This window comes from Oryctolagus cuniculus, chromosome 8 (genome assembly GCF_051225735.1).
Source record: "Oryctolagus cuniculus isolate XC-2025 breed Fujian yellow rabbit chromosome 8, ASM5122573v1, whole genome shotgun sequence".
Classification (NCBI taxonomy): Eukaryota; Metazoa; Chordata; class Mammalia; order Lagomorpha; family Leporidae; genus Oryctolagus; species Oryctolagus cuniculus.
Genome location: NC_142874.1, coordinates 75,970,751 through 75,986,182, shown reverse-complemented (window position 1 = coordinate 75,986,182; position 15,432 = coordinate 75,970,751). Strand labels below are relative to the sequence as shown.

At 42.0% G+C, this 15,432-nt stretch overlaps 1 protein-coding gene across 2 annotated transcripts in view; it reads right to left on the bottom strand.

The window, feature by feature from the left end:
* The window catches only part of SEC24D (SEC24 homolog D, COPII component), a 143,288-nt gene that overhangs the window by 26,883 nt on the left and 100,973 nt on the right, over window positions 1-15,432 (bottom strand). For both annotated transcript variants that reach the window (XM_051819806.3, XM_051819805.3), the window contains exons 12-14: window positions 13,431-13,622; window positions 12,458-12,551; window positions 1,632-1,748 (exon numbers count right to left, since the gene is read on the bottom strand). In XM_051819806.3, the coding sequence (XP_051675766.2) occupies window positions 1,632-1,748; window positions 12,458-12,551; window positions 13,431-13,622 (403 nt within the window). The remainder of the gene's footprint in view (window positions 1-1,631; window positions 1,749-12,457; window positions 12,552-13,430; window positions 13,623-15,432) is intronic.

Here is a 15,432-nt window from a genome sequence, read left to right as displayed (position 1 = left end):
ATTAGTGTTGTAGCCATTTATTGAGCACCTAGTCTATGCTATGCTTGTGCCTGTGAAATGTTTCTATGTGTGTGATTTTATTTGATCCTCCGCCACTAGGCCTAATGAAACTAACTTTGCTGTTTTTGCTTTACAGACCTAGATGAAGCACCATGATGTCATGTGGCCAGTGTTTGAATGACTACAGCCATGGTCTTAACCTTCCCCCTGATTGCTATGCTCCCAGAGTTTTAAGTAAAGGTATATTTTGAGTATCAGGCTCCTCTACTTCCTGCCTCAAGTCTCTGCCTCAAAAGAGTGCTGCTACATGGTGCAATCTACCTTGTTCTCTACCCTTTTAGATTTTGGCATTTCTCCTACTTCCTTCATTCTACAACAATCCTATCACTCAGTCTCTCTTATACAGTGTATACATGAGACATGTGTGGGCCCTTATTGTAATTGATATTTCAGACTTCAATTTTTCTAGAAGTGTACAATTTCTGAAGGTATTTGCAATTTGCAGTATTCCTATGCTAAATGATGGCCTGCTGGGGCTGGCGCCATGGCTCACTTAGTTAATCCTCCGCCTGCAGTGTTGGCATCCCATATGGGCGCCGGGTTCTAGTCCTGGCTGCTCCTCTTCCAGTCCAGCTCTCTGCTGTGGCCTGGGAAGGCAGTGGAGGATGGCCCAAGTGCTTGGGCCCCTGCACCCACATGGGAGACTAGGAGGAAGCATCTGGCTCCTGGCTTCAGATTGGCACAGCGCCGGCTGTAGCGGCCATTTGGGGAGTGAACCAACGGAAGGAAGACTTTTTTTTTTTTTTTTTTGAAATAAGAATACATTTATTCATTTTTATTTCAAATGAAGTTGTCAAGATAGTTTCGAAATTCAACACGTTAAATATATTTATTGAGTGCTTTCTCTATTGCAGGTTTGGCCTGTTGAACATGCATTTTTTTTTAACTTTTATTTAATGAATATAAATTTCCAAAGTACAGCTTATGGATTACAATGCCCCCCCCCCCAATAACTTCCCTCACACCCGCAACCCTCCCCTTTCCCTCTCCCTCTCCCCTTCCCTTCACATCAAGATTCATTTTCAATTCTCTTTATATACAGAAGATCAGTTTAGCATATATTAAGTAAAGGTTTCAACAGTTTGCACCCACATAGAAACACAGAGTGAAAAATACTGTTTGAGTACTAGTTATAGCATTAAATCACAATGTACAGCACATTAAGGACAGAGATCCTACATGAGGAGTAAGTGCACAGTGACTCCTGTTGTTGACTTAACAAATTGACACTCTTGTTTATGGCACCAGTAATCACCCTAGGCTCTTGTCAGGAGTTGCCAAGGCTATGGAAGCCTTTTGAGTTCACCGACTCTGATCATATTTAGACAAGGTCGTAGTCAAAGTGGAAGTTCTCTCCTCCCTTCAGAGAAAGGTACCTCGGAAGGAAGGCTTCTATCTCTCTCTCTGTCTATAACTCTACCTGTCAAATAAAAAAACAAAAATGCTGGCCTGCGATCACACATGAGATTTAGCTTCTCCTTTTTCTTACATAAAGGACACACGGCTTCTTCCTTTCCCCATCTTGATAACTGACAGATGGAAACTTTCAAGTGTAATTGTTTACAACGCACCTTCTCCTTGTCTGTATTAACCAGTTTTTTGTCATCTCTGTTTTTCAGCTTCCCTGGTGCTTCAGCAGTTGGCAAGGAGGAATGGAAAATGAATAGCTTCCCTGGACAGTCAGCCGCCTGAAAAAGAAAAAGGGAAAAAAAGTCACACAAAAATGCCTGGGAAGGCTTCATTTTAAGAGAACCAAAAATGAATTAAAATATCCAAGTTCCTTCTATAAGTCAAGCATCATATTCATCTAAGTCAATCCTCATATAACCTTTGGGTCAATGGGCAGGTACTATTCTACTTGATAAACTAGAAAAGTGAGGCTTGGTGAGGATAAGTCATACAAGCTGCAAATCAAAGAGTCGACATTTAAACACAGGTTTATATACCAGGATGCCTTTAAAAATATATTAAAATGATTTGTGTTACGTTGAGAATCCTTTCTTGGTCAGCCTTTCAGAACCAAGTGAATTCCGTGATGCAAAGCAGTGATAGAATTTCCAGGATCACTCGTTCTCTCTCCACCTCGTGGAACCAGGACAAGCACAGAAGGGTTTACAAAAGATACTGCGAGGTTCATGGATGAATAAGACATCACGAAGTTAATTTGTAAAAGTTTCTGGACTACAGTATTCAAGAAACAAATTGACAATTTAAGGAAAAATCATTCAGGGCATCTATGTGCTTCAGGACAACAGATTTCATTTGCTTACTCAGATACCTGAGGGAAAACAGTGTTTGGAATACACGTCTAAGTATTTAGCATTTACAGGTGGCTTAATCAGAGGTGGCTTGTCAAACTTGTCGATAAAAAGGACTGTAAACAGCTGCACTGTCATCAATGCCTGCCTGCAAATTTCCAGTGATGATACAGAAGCTGTAGAACATTCTGGAATACAGCCTTCAATAATGTAAAGAGATAAATTATTCATGTGTAAAGTATTCAAGTAGTATGATTAAACTACACTGTTGAACATTTGTACAGAACTAAGGGTGCATTTTATCAATCTAATAAATTAAAGCAGATAAATGAACATCTACTATGACTTATACTTTACTGGAACTATTCAAAATAAAACCCAATTTCAAACAACCAGACTCCAAGATGTAACTCTTTATTTTAAATATTGTTGTTTGCTTAGAGTGATATGTATTTAACCAAAGATGGAAACACAAAACTCAGGGCTTGTTGAGTTAGCATAAAGAAAAGTATGACCAATCCGATCATTTGTATAAGAATTAATAAATTTTGATAAAGTAAAAAAAAAAGAATTTCCAGGATCATGGTGCAATGTAAGCTCTTATTTCAAACTTCTGGTAAATGTGATTAAAACAAAGGTAGTATTTCAAGGAAAGATGCAGAAGAATGTAGTGGTGGTGTGCCAATAGCAGACACCTGGAAGCAGCTATGAGGTGTGATGACAAAAGGAAAAATGTGTGTTCAATTTTATGCATCTGTAGTCTCTGGGAAACAATTAAAAGATTTGGGCTCCATGCAAGTGTATAAAGCATTATGATTATTTAAATGTTTGAAGGAGCTTAGAAGCAACATACCAAGTATAATTTCCGGAAATTATATGTGATTCAATATATTGTCCCTCCACCTGCATCCTTCCTTTCTCCAAGCCACACTGCACACTGCTGCCTCTGAAATGGAGGCAACAGTGCTGATCAAGTGGGTGACTTTTCTCTTTAAGAATACTGACAGGGCCAGTGTTGTGGTGCAGCAGGTTAAGCTACTGCCTGTGGCTCCTGCATCCTGAGTCCCAGCCGTTCCACCTATGATCCAGCTCACTGCCAGTGTGCCTGGGATGGCAGTGGATGATGGTCCAAATACTTGGGCCTCAGCCATCTATGTGGGAGGCCTGGATGGAGTTCCTGCTTCCTGGGTTTGGCCTGGCCCCGCCCCTGCTGCTACAGCCACTTGGGGATCAAGCCAGCAGACTGAAGATCTTCTGCATTCCCCGCCTCTATGTAACTCTGCCTTTCAAATAAACAAATCTCTTTCTTAAAAATAATCCTGGGGCAGGCACTGTGGCGCAACGGGTTAACGCCCTGACCTGAAGCGCCAGCATCCCATATGGGCACCAGTTCTAGTCCCGGCTGCTCCTCTTCTGATCCGGCTCTCTGCTGTGGCCTGGGAAAGCAGTAGAAGATGGTCCAAGTCCTTGGACCCCTGTACCCGCGTGGGAGACTGAAAGAAGCTCCTGGCTCCTGGCTTTGGATTGGCACAGCTCCGACCCTTACAGCCAATTGGGAGGTGAACCATCAGATGGAGGACCTCTCTCTCTCTCTGCCTCTCTTCTCTCCGTGTAACTCTTTCAAATAAATAAATCTTTAAGAAATAAATAAATAAAAACAATCCTGAAGGTTTTCTAAGGCAGGATAGAGTCCACAGTCCTTTATGGTGATGGGAGCAGGAAGGGTGGAAACAGTAAGATGAGCTGTCACTAGTATCCACTGTATCCAGGCCCTTCACACATGGTTTCTTATGTGACTCACACCCCTGTGCAGTATAGGTACTGCTGTCTGCATTGTAAGGATAGGAACACTGAGGTTCATCCGATTTGACTCAGACCACACATCTAGTAGGTGACAGTTCAAGGTCTGTGGAAGTTTAGTTTGAATCTATCTTCCCAGTCTAATCCCCTGGCATCCTTTGCACTCAAAGTTTCAGCCATGTAAGTTCCTTGCTTTCCTGGAATACACCGCATGTCTTACACACCTCCATGTCTTTGCACATAGCATAGAATCACTTTCTCTCTTGTCTGCCTGGAGCTGTTTTTGCAAAGGCCAGTGTGGGTGGCAAACACTGGTGTGCCTGGGTTAGTTGTAAGCTGTACTTTAAGTTATGTTACTATAAATTGAGTGGGGAGAGCAGGAATTTAGCCTGGCAGTTAAGAGGTCAGTTGAGATATCCATATTCTACAAATCAGAGTGCCTGGGTTTGATTTCCAGCTCCAGTTTCTGCTTCCAGCTTCCTGCGAAAGTGTCCTCTGTGAGTTATGGGTGATGGCTCAAGTATTTGGATCCTTGCCACCTGGTTTGAGTCCCTGGCTTCCAGGTTTGTCCTAGCCGCACCCTGTATAGTTCTTCATCTTTGTCTCTCTGCATGTATCTCAAATAAATAAATATTCAGAGAACTCAAGGTTATTCCTGTCCTAATGTGTCTCTGAGTGCCATTCTGACACACTTTGTGAAATGGGTCACAAAGATGGTGTCACAGCTAACATGGGTCGATCTCAGCAGTAGTGAGCAAGAAACTGAGTGGTAACGTTAATGTTCCATGTGCCTTCTACTGAAAAGTTATTCACAGAAATACCATTAGATAGGGGCAAGTGTTGTGGCACAGTGGGTTAAACTGAAGCTTGGGATACCTGCATCCCTATCAGAGTGCCACAGTGCCAGCCCCCAGTTGAATATTTCAGACTTTAAAGAAAGTATGAAGAACTAATAATACTAATAATTAGTTATTAGTAGCTCACGTTTTTGTTGTTGTTGGTTTTTCTGTTTGTCGCTCCCCCTCTTCGTGGAGGAACGACACTAAGCCCTGCCTAGGCTTCATATCCGAGTCACGGCACCATTATGTCGCTCCCCCTCTTCGTGGAGGAACGACACAGGACCCTGCGCTGTTCTTTCGTCTGCTCGGCCCTCCCCAGGTTTGCTGCTGGTTCTTCCAGGGTTGGCTACCGTCCCTTCCACCTCCGTGGAAGGGCGGTTCCCCCTGCCACATTCCCCACTTCTGCGGGGGAGCGGCACACCGCCGGCCAGCCGGCTCTCTCGGGGGCTGCACAGGTGTTCCTCTTAGATGTTCCTGGTGCATGCCGTCTCTCTCCTCCTTTATAGTCCTCCTCCACCAATCCTAACTCGGCTGCCCACACACTGAGCACGCTGCTCTCCTCCAATCAGGAGCAGGTCCTGCAGCTTGTCAAGTTGGTGAGAGGCAGCGGGGTAGAAGCTGTTGCCTCCTCCCCCAGCGCCATATTGTGGGAGAGCAGATGCATAGAATAAGTCTTAATTCCAGTAACTCAGTCCAGTCCAGGTTGCTCCCCACACTGTTTGCTTCAAGAAGTTTAGATTTTACTTGGCATCTTTCTGATAGAAAGTAAAGTTGTAACTCAAAGAGTGAGTCTACTTCTAAAATGTCATTATTTAGATACACAATAAGGAAAACTTCAGTTTGATGTGCTTCCTGTTTGTACTCCCTGTCCACAGGGGATGAGATTTTCATCTTTGGCTTCCTGTGCAGAACATTTTGGGCTACTGGGCTCACTGGCCACACTTCTGGGATTTCTGGAGTTATTCTATGTTCTCTCTTGTTCCCCTCCCTCTTTTAAAATAAAAACAATAAACATGTCTTCTAAAAAGAGTCATATCTCTTCTCCTATACTCTAAGCAACTTAGAAGCAGAGACAGTGGTATTTATCTTGCCTTATACAAAACACAGGCATTTAATAAATCTTTGTTGATTGAAAGAACAAGTCAATGAGTGACCTGGCCTGTTCAATATTTTAATACTACCTTGCAAATTCCCCATCTGGTTAGCTCTTAGCCTAATAATGACTTCAGGCAAGAATTTTAGTGCCCTTCTACGTAAGTTATACAAATTTAAGTCTGAAGAGATACTGAGATATTTAAGATATTGCCTTAAGAGGCAATGATATAATACAACTCTCAGAGGTAGCTCAAGACACTCACACACCCTAAACATTTATACAGACACACAGTTATCCTAGTTGGAAACTTTTTTCTTCATCCAAAGCTGACAAAGTTGCTATAAAGCAAAAAGCTTCAACTGGAGGCAAGCTCTAACTACACTACAGCAGTTTCTGCTCTTACACGATGAATTATAATCATCCAGAATTTTCCTGACAGGCCAGAATAAACTTCTTAATTAACTTATTAATCATATTAACAACCTATTTACAAAAAGGCTTTGAGGAAACTTATTATGATTAAAACCACATATACAAGAGAAGCACTAGGGGAAAGTAAAGTACTGGCAGTCAGTAATGAGATCGGGAAAGGAGACAGTTGTGTAGAAAATACACCATAAGTATTTGCAATATTTTATTGATAGTTCAGGCTAAAGAAAACATTTGGAAACTTTATGAGCTAGAACTGCTTGTAGTAACTGACTCTACAAAAGCAGCTAGTGAATCTACACGTTAAGAAACTGAATAACTCCAAGGGTATCTTCACTGTACATTCTGCATAAGACAGAAATTTTCATCACAGGTTTTACTTTAGATTTATTTATTATGAGTCAGAGTTACAGGGAGAGAAAGAGAGAGAAGGAGAGGGGGAAAGAATGAAAGAGAGGAAGAGAGAGACAGAGAGAGAGAGAGAGAGAGAGACACTTCTATATGCTAGTTCACTCTATAGATGGCCAGAATAGCCTACACTGGGCCAGGCCAAAGCCAGGAGCCAGGAGCTTCATCTGGCTCTCCCATGTGGGTGGCAGGGGCCCAAATACTTGGGCCATCTTTCGCTGCTTTTCCCAGGCTATCAGCAAGGATCTGGATTGCAAGTGGAACAGCCAGGACATGAACTGGTGCCCATATGCGAGGCTGGCATTGCAGGCATCAGCTTTATCTGTTGTGCCGCAATGATGGTCCCTTTTCATAGTTATTTCTTATTTTGGGCATGAATTTAAAACTTAGGGTTGGTGAAGTCAAAATATTATAGCACAAAAGTTGCACGTGAAATTCATTGGGTGATGGATGTAATTTTCTAGTGAGTTGACATAAAGATATTCTCAGAGACTGTGGAACAAGTCACAAAATTCCTCACACTGGGAACTCCCAAATATGGACAATCATAAGAATAAACTGGGGGCTCTCATGCTCACAATCTCTGGGAGTCTACCAGAAATGTGCATTTTTGAAAAGCACCCTTGCTTTACCACATAACCATATGAATAAGTCAGTTGAGGAACCACTGCCTCATCTCTTGGCAGCGGAGGAGCATGATTCAAGCCCTGTGTGAAGACCAGTGCTGTGGGAACAATGTTGACCCTGCCGGCAGCAACATGACAGTAACTGCCATTCACATGATGTCCAACAATGTTATTTTATAAAGGCAGTTCTAGGGCCGGCGCTGTGGCGTAGTGGATAAAGCCACCGCCTGCAGTACACATGGTGCCGGTTCTAGTCCCGGCTGCTCCTCTTCCAATCCAGCTCTCTGCTGTGCCCTGGGAAAGCAGTAGAAGATGGCCCAAGTCCTTGGGCCCCTGCACCCACATGAGAAACCCGGAGTAAGCTCCTGGCTCCTGCCTTGGGATCAGCCGTTGCGGCCATCTGGGGAGTGAACCAGCGGATGGAAGATCTCTCTCTGTGTCTCTACCTCTCTCTGTAACTCTGTCTTTCAAGTAAATAAAATAAATCTTTAAAAAAAATAAAGGCAGTTCTGTATCTTTTTAGAAAGACGGTTCTTTACCATTTATAAAAACAGTTAATTTTACTTCATAAGAATACTACTATGCATTAAATTTATGGATAAAATTTTCTGGATTGTTATCTTTAAATCTTAGGTTCTTCTCATTTTGAAAAGTCAAGGTAAAAATACACAACAGTACAATGGTAAATTCCAAACACAATGAAAGATAACATGTGAATGATATGAAGATACACTGACTTAAACAAACTGAACTCTGATGGACTGAGGATACCCAATGACCTAAGTGAACATCATGGTTATTAAGAACACAGCAATTTTTCAGGATTGCATAATAAACAACAAATATCACATACACATGCAGATACACAAATCAGCTTACATATTTTTTGTTTCAAAGCTATCAAGGAGCCTCTAGACCTCTCATGGACTGCAACTGGTTTTTTGTTGTTGTTGTTGTTGTTTTTTGGACAGGCAGAGTGGCCAGTGAGAGAGAGAGACAGAGAGAAAGGTCTTCCTTTGCCGTTGGTTCACCCTCCAATGGCCGCCCTGGCCGGCGCACTGCAGCCGGCGCACCGCGCTGATCCGATGGCGGAGCCAGGTACTTCTCCTGGTCTCCCATGGGGTGCAGGGCCCAAGCACCTGGGCCATCCTCCACTGCACTCCCGGGCCATAGCAGAGAGCTGGCCTGGAAGAGGGGCAACCGGGACAGAATCTGGCGCCCCGACCAGGACTAGAACCCGGTGTGCTGGCGTCGGAAGGCGGAGGATTAGCCTATTGAGCCACGGCGCCAGCCGACTACAACTGTTTTAAGACAGTAGTGTTCCCTTCTAGTCATGAAAGAAGGCTGAACTGATATTCTATATGCCAGCCCACTGGATGCCAGGCCCCCATACTTATTTCCACCGCACTAAGTTGTCTTCATTGAGGAAATGGTAGTGTATGAATATCCACTCATCCTCTCAGGCATGTTATTCCCAGTTCTAACTTCTCAGAGGAGAAAGAGTTGTAGGGTTATGTACGACTTGTCATATGTAAGGAAATTTACTTATGGACTTCTAGATATCCTAATGGAAGACAGAGAAACAACTTTTTCAAATTGAAATAGGAGATAACTAGCTTGTTTACAATGTAGAATAAAAGAATTCCCAGAGCTGGCACTGTGGTGTAGTTGGCTAAGCCTCCACCTGCAGTGCCGGCATCGCATATGGGGCAATGGTTAGTGGCCCAACTGCTCCTCTTCCAATCTAGCTCTCTACTATGGTCTGGGAAAGAAGTGGAAGATGGCCCAAGTCCTTGGGCCTCTGCACCCATGTGGGAGACCCAGAAGAAGCTCCTGGCTTCAGAATGGCCCACCTCCAGACATTTAAGGAGCGAACCAGCATAATTCTACCTCTCAAATAAATAAATAAACCTTTTTTTTTTTTTTAAAAAAAGAGGAATTCCCAAGTTTTTCTGTGGTTCAAACAATGATCATTTTTGGCTTCTACTGGGTTAGTACTAAAATCTCAAGTTGCTGTACAATATAAATTTATTACCAATTTTATATTAATACACATTCTAAGACTGTTTGAGGGACACCCATAATAGTCTTTGATCCCATAAGTGAATACTCTGTAGAACAAAAAGCATAGGCAAGAATTGCTGTACTAGGACTATACTCTAAAATTGGACAAATTTATGTGGTAAGTACTTCATAAATCAGTTCTGCACTATTATTTTGGATGTTTATTTTGTTATTGTTAATACCTATTTATTTTATTTATTTATCTATTTGAAAGGCAGGAAGAGAGAAACAGAAAGCTCTCCTATCCATTGATTTACTCCCCAAAATGCCTGTAACATGCTGAGCCAGACTGAAACCAGGAACCTGGAACGCAATCCAGATCCTCCATGTGGGTATCGGGGACCCAAACTTCTTGAACCATCATCTACTGCATCTCAAGGTGCTGTAAATGGGAATGGAGGCAGGACTTGAGCCTGGGTACTCTGATATGGGATGGTGACATCCCAAGCAGCATCTTAATTGCTGTGCCAAATGCTTAACCCTAGCCACTTATTTTTTTTAATATCCAAGATATATTCTGTTTATTTAGTTTCTTTTTTTTTATTTAGTTTCTTGATTGACATAAAGCTATTCATATATATTCATGGGGTAACAATGTAATGTTCTGATAGGTACCTACTTGGTGTAATCATTGAATTAGAGTAACTAGCACAATCATCACTTCAAAGACTTAGGCCATCGTAAAAAAAATCAAATCCTCTCCTATTTTTCACTGTACAGTACATTATCATAAACTATAGCCATACTGTTAAGCCATAGAACACCAGATCTTATTCCTCCTATCTAACATCGTGCCCAGTGACTGACCTCTGTCCATTCCATCAACCCTCCCCAATCCCTATCTTCTGGTAGCCACTGATCTACTCTGAACTTCTATGAGGTCAACTTTTTTAGAGTCCACATATAAGTGGGATCATGTGGTATTTGCCTTTCTGTGCATGACTTATTTCATTGAATATAATGCCCTTTGGTCCATTTAAACGTTTTTTTTTTTATTTTTTTACTTTTTTTTTGACAGGCAGAGTGGACAGTGAGAGAGAGAGAGACAGAGAGAAAGGTCTTCCTTTGCCGTTGGTTCACCCTCCAATGGCCGCCGAGGCTGGCGTGCTGCAGCCAGCGCACGCACCGCACTGATCCGATGGCAGGAGCCAGGTGCTTCTCCTGGTCTCCCTTGCGGGTGCAGGGCCCAAGCACTTAGGCCATCCTCCACTGTACTCCCTGGCCACAGCAGAGAGCTGGCCTGGAAGAGGGGCAACCGGGACAGAATCCAGCGTCCCAACCGGGACTAGAATCCGGTGTGCCGGCGCCGCAAGGCGGAGGATTAGCCTAGTGAGCCACGGCCCCGGCCGTAAATGTTTATTTTTAATGGTTGAATAGTATTACATTATGTGTTTATATGCCACATTTTCTTTAACTATTCATGTGTTGGTGGACATTTAGGTTGATTGCATATATTGGCTATTGTGAATAGTGCTACAATAAACATGGGAGTATACATGTTTCTTTGACAGACATTGTCCCGATGATTTACTTTTCTTTGGATATGTACTTAATAAAAGAATAGCTCTGGGGCCAGCACTGTGGTGTAGTGGGTGGAGTTGCTACCTGGAGTGCCAGCATCCCATATAGGTGCTGGTCCCTGTCCCAGCTGCTCCACTTCCAATCCAGCTCTCTGCTACAGCCTGGGAAAGCAGTAGAAGATGGCCCAAATCTTTGGGTCCCTACACCCGCATGGGAGACTTGGAAGAAGCTCCTGGCTCCTGGCTTCAGGTTGGTGTAGCTCCGGCCATTGTGGCCAGTTGGGGAGTGAACCAGAGGATGGAAGACCTCTCTTTCTCTCTCTCTCTCTCTCTCTCTCTCTCTCTCTCTTTGCCTCTCCTCTCTGTGTAACTCTGACTTCCAAATAAAAAAATAAATCTTTAGAAAAAAAAAAAAAGAAAGAGTAGCTCTATTTTTAATTTTTAAAAGGATGTTAATCAATGTTATGCCAACAACTTTGGCAACTTATGTGGAACACATCTATTTCTTCAAAAACACAAATTCAGGGGCTGGCATTGTGGCATAAGGAGTTACACTGCTACCTGCGATGCTGGTAGCCCACATGGGTACCCATTTGAGTCCTGGCTGCTCTGCTTCTGATCTAGCTCCCTGCCAGTGCACCTGGGAAAGCAGCGGAAGATGGCCCATGTAGTTGGGCCCTGCACATTTATTTTCAAAGTTAGCTTAAATTTAACATAATAACATTTAAAAATTAATTATAAGAAATACCCATCTTGGTCAAACAGGCTTGACTCTTGCGCTAGGGTACTAATAATGAAGAGTAAGTGCTTTTTAATCACTCTGCCTTCTTTAGTTTGTTGTCTCTACTGCTATGAAAACAACCAGAATCATGTGGGCTCAGCTTGCCAGTAACAGCCATAGCCAGCCTCTCATCTTCTCTCAGCAATCAGAAAGGCCCTGAGCAGCATTCACATCTCTGTACATGAGTGTCACAAGGCCTTGCCCTTGCATGTTTGAAAACCCCAAGGAAAGGGACAGTCATATGGGAATTTCTTTCCTCTAATCTAAGAGTTCAGATATTGCAGAACTAATTTTAAAATAGATCATATAAAAGTTCATATAAAAGCCAAAGGGAGGAGCCAAACTGGAAATCCTGACCAAATCAGTTGCTCAGCTGCTAAGGGTGCTGGAATGTAAACGCTGGGAGCAGTCTGTGCTTTTGGCCACTTCCTCCTGAGATTTGTGGGGAAGTTTGGAATAGTCTCTTGCAGCCTACGTGTTTTAATCAAGACTGTATTTTCTTTTATAAATAAATCTTTTCAGTTGTGTTTGTTGGTCTCTGTTTTGCTAGCAATTAGAGTAGAAGTGACTTCTCACCTTGAGTGCCTCCATGCCAGCCTGGATGACTGGAGCAAAAACAGTCTCGTTTTCATTGGAATCTGCAAACATCTCTGGAATCTGGTCCAATAAACTGTAAGAAACGAATGAACAAAAGATTTTAAGTATTCAGCATATTAGTAACAAAATTCAAGAAATAAGTCACTGGCCATTTCAAGTCTAAACATATATGGTATTTATTTTAGCCTCAACACTATGGGTGAGTTTCTCAGATCATTCCTCAGAGAATGATATCTTGGCATGGCCTGGCACCAAAATCCATGATTTGGATGGAAAATTTGCTCACAAAATCTAATTTCTTTGTAGATACTTTTTTTTTTTTTTTTTTTAACAGGCAGAGTGGACAGTGAAAGAGACAGAGAGAAAGGTCTTCCTTTACCGTTGGTTCACCCCTCAATGGCTGCTGTGGCTGGCACGCTGCGGCCAGCGCACCGCACTGATCCGAAGCCAGGAGCCAGGTGCTTCTCCTGGTCTCCCATGCAGGTGCAGGGCCCAAGCACTTGGGCCATCCTCCACTGCACTCCCTGGCCACAGCAGAGAGCTGGCTAGAAGAGGAGTGACCAGGACAGAATCCGGCACCCCAATCAGGACTAGAACCCGGTGTGCCGGTGCCTCAGGCAGAGGATTAGCCTATTGAGCCGCAGCGCCCCCTCCAGCCTGTAGATACATTTTTATTTACTACATTTGTCATCTCTTTAATTGTAAATTCTTAGAACAATGACTACTTCTTTAGTTATTATTGCCATTAGCCTTGAATATGCTCATAAACATGCAGGAAATATCTTCTTTGCAGTACTTTGCCAACAAAAAGAAAAGATCTAACACAAATGACATAATCAATATTTATAAAACTCCTTTGCTAATGAGAAAACAAAAAATGCAACTGAGACACAACACAATGCAATTAAAAACAGACTCCTGATGTGTAAATTATAAAACATTTGATACTTACTTGTGAATAACAGCTTGGGATTCCTGATAATTGACAAGGAATCCATCCAATAAAGGAACAAAGACCTCTCCAACATCGGTCACCACCATCATCTGAGGCTGAGCCAAATTACTTTTCACATTGAAGAAATGGAGAACTTTGTTATATGTGATAAAACCAACACGAATTGCAGATGTCTCTTCATGTTCTTCCCTGGAAGGAATAAAAAATATTTGCAGTCCTTTTATAAATTTATAATGAGAGAGAAGTCTCTCTCATATATTCAGTAAGGTGTTCTTCTACAAGTTATATGGAAGACATGTTTAAAATTTTGGTCTTAATTTCAGAGGCATGGTAGGGGGGTTCTAAGTAAAAAAAATTAAACAGGTATTATGAAAACATTTGCTCACATTTTAATATATTTATTAAATCTATGCCAAATTATGAAGATTCTTTGTGTTTTTTTTTGGGTTTTGTTTTGTTTTGTTTTGTTTTGGTGAACAAGCTATGCCTATTACATTCTTCATAAGCACAGCTCTCTCTGAAGTTACCAGAAGGTCAGGAGAACAAACGGAGTATCTGAGGCAATAGAAAGGAAAGGTGTAGTCACATAACAGGACAGCTGTCTTTATCAAGAAAGGTCTTGCTCCTCCTGTGATCCTTTTCTTACACATCCTAGTGAATTTCTATAGGAAAACAAGTTACTTTTGAGATCTATATACCATATAAACATACACTATAAATATATAAAATGAATTACAATTTATAAATTGACAATGCAATTCTTAATAGGTGATCATTTGTGACGGTATGGCAAAGCAATAAAAGCTCCAAAACTTAACAAAAACCGCAATTTTTAAAGGAATCCCAAAACAAGGCCTTAGTATTCTGAAAGGTTAAAAGGATGAATGCTCTCATTCCAGTCCATACTAAGTATATTCAGAATTCAGTGTTCTAGACTCTAGTTACAAGTTTACTGAATGTACTATTCTCTCTTCCTCTCTCCTTCCTTCTCTTCTTACCTCCCTAAACACTACACACTATTGATCCCCTTGCAAATTTTCAGTGTTGGACATCACAGCATGTTCAACAGTCGAGAGAAAGCTATAAAATTTATGTGCCATTTTCTGTGGCCCTTAGGTATGCACAAAATTTATTTTTTCTAGGGGACAACTTTTTTGAAGAAGAACCCAATTTGCTCAGTTTCTAAATTTTTCACTTGGCATAAAGAGTTAATTGAGGACAAGAGAAAGGAAAACAGAAGCTCAAATTTCTGATTCCCCAGCAGAGACAACCCAATTACTTTGACATTTCAGCAGAGCACAGACTGACAAAGCACGGACTGTCAACTATTTTGTTTCTTCTCTACTTCTTTAGCTGACTCACAGCAACTGTGTTACACTGGCCACTTCGTAACTGTGGCCTTGATAAATGGGTGGGCAATTTAAATAGGTTTTCCTAATCTCTCCCAAACACACTTGGGAAATGTTTATACTCTGGACACTTATAAAGCTTTCAGAACTGGGAATCCTGTTCTCTGGAACTACACATACAGAGCCACTGAAAACACTTCAGTATCCTCTACTGCAGGACTTCATGCAGCCCACCCTCCCTACACTGCATCCACACTTTCCTCTCCCCTCCATATTCAACACAATCTCACTCTTCCACATCAAACACAAATCTCTTCTCCTCTGTGAAACCTCCCTGAGGCTACTAACCAGAAGTCATGTCCTCTTCCAAATTTCTATAAATCATTCTCATCAGGTTCTTAGCAGAGGATGCCTTTTAGTTCACATTTCATGAGTCCTGGACTTTAAGGTAAAAAAGAGCAGGGCCCAGGGCTGATGTTTTCATCCCCATAAGTCTAGTATGATATGAAGAATTAGGAGTTTCAAGGAGAATGATTATCTTGAGAAAGAAAATCTCAATTTGGGATGGCAAGTCAGAGCCCAAATGCATAAGTTACTGCACATCTCCTCCTAATTCGTTTTCGCTGACAGTTAAAGATCAGCCTGGCTAG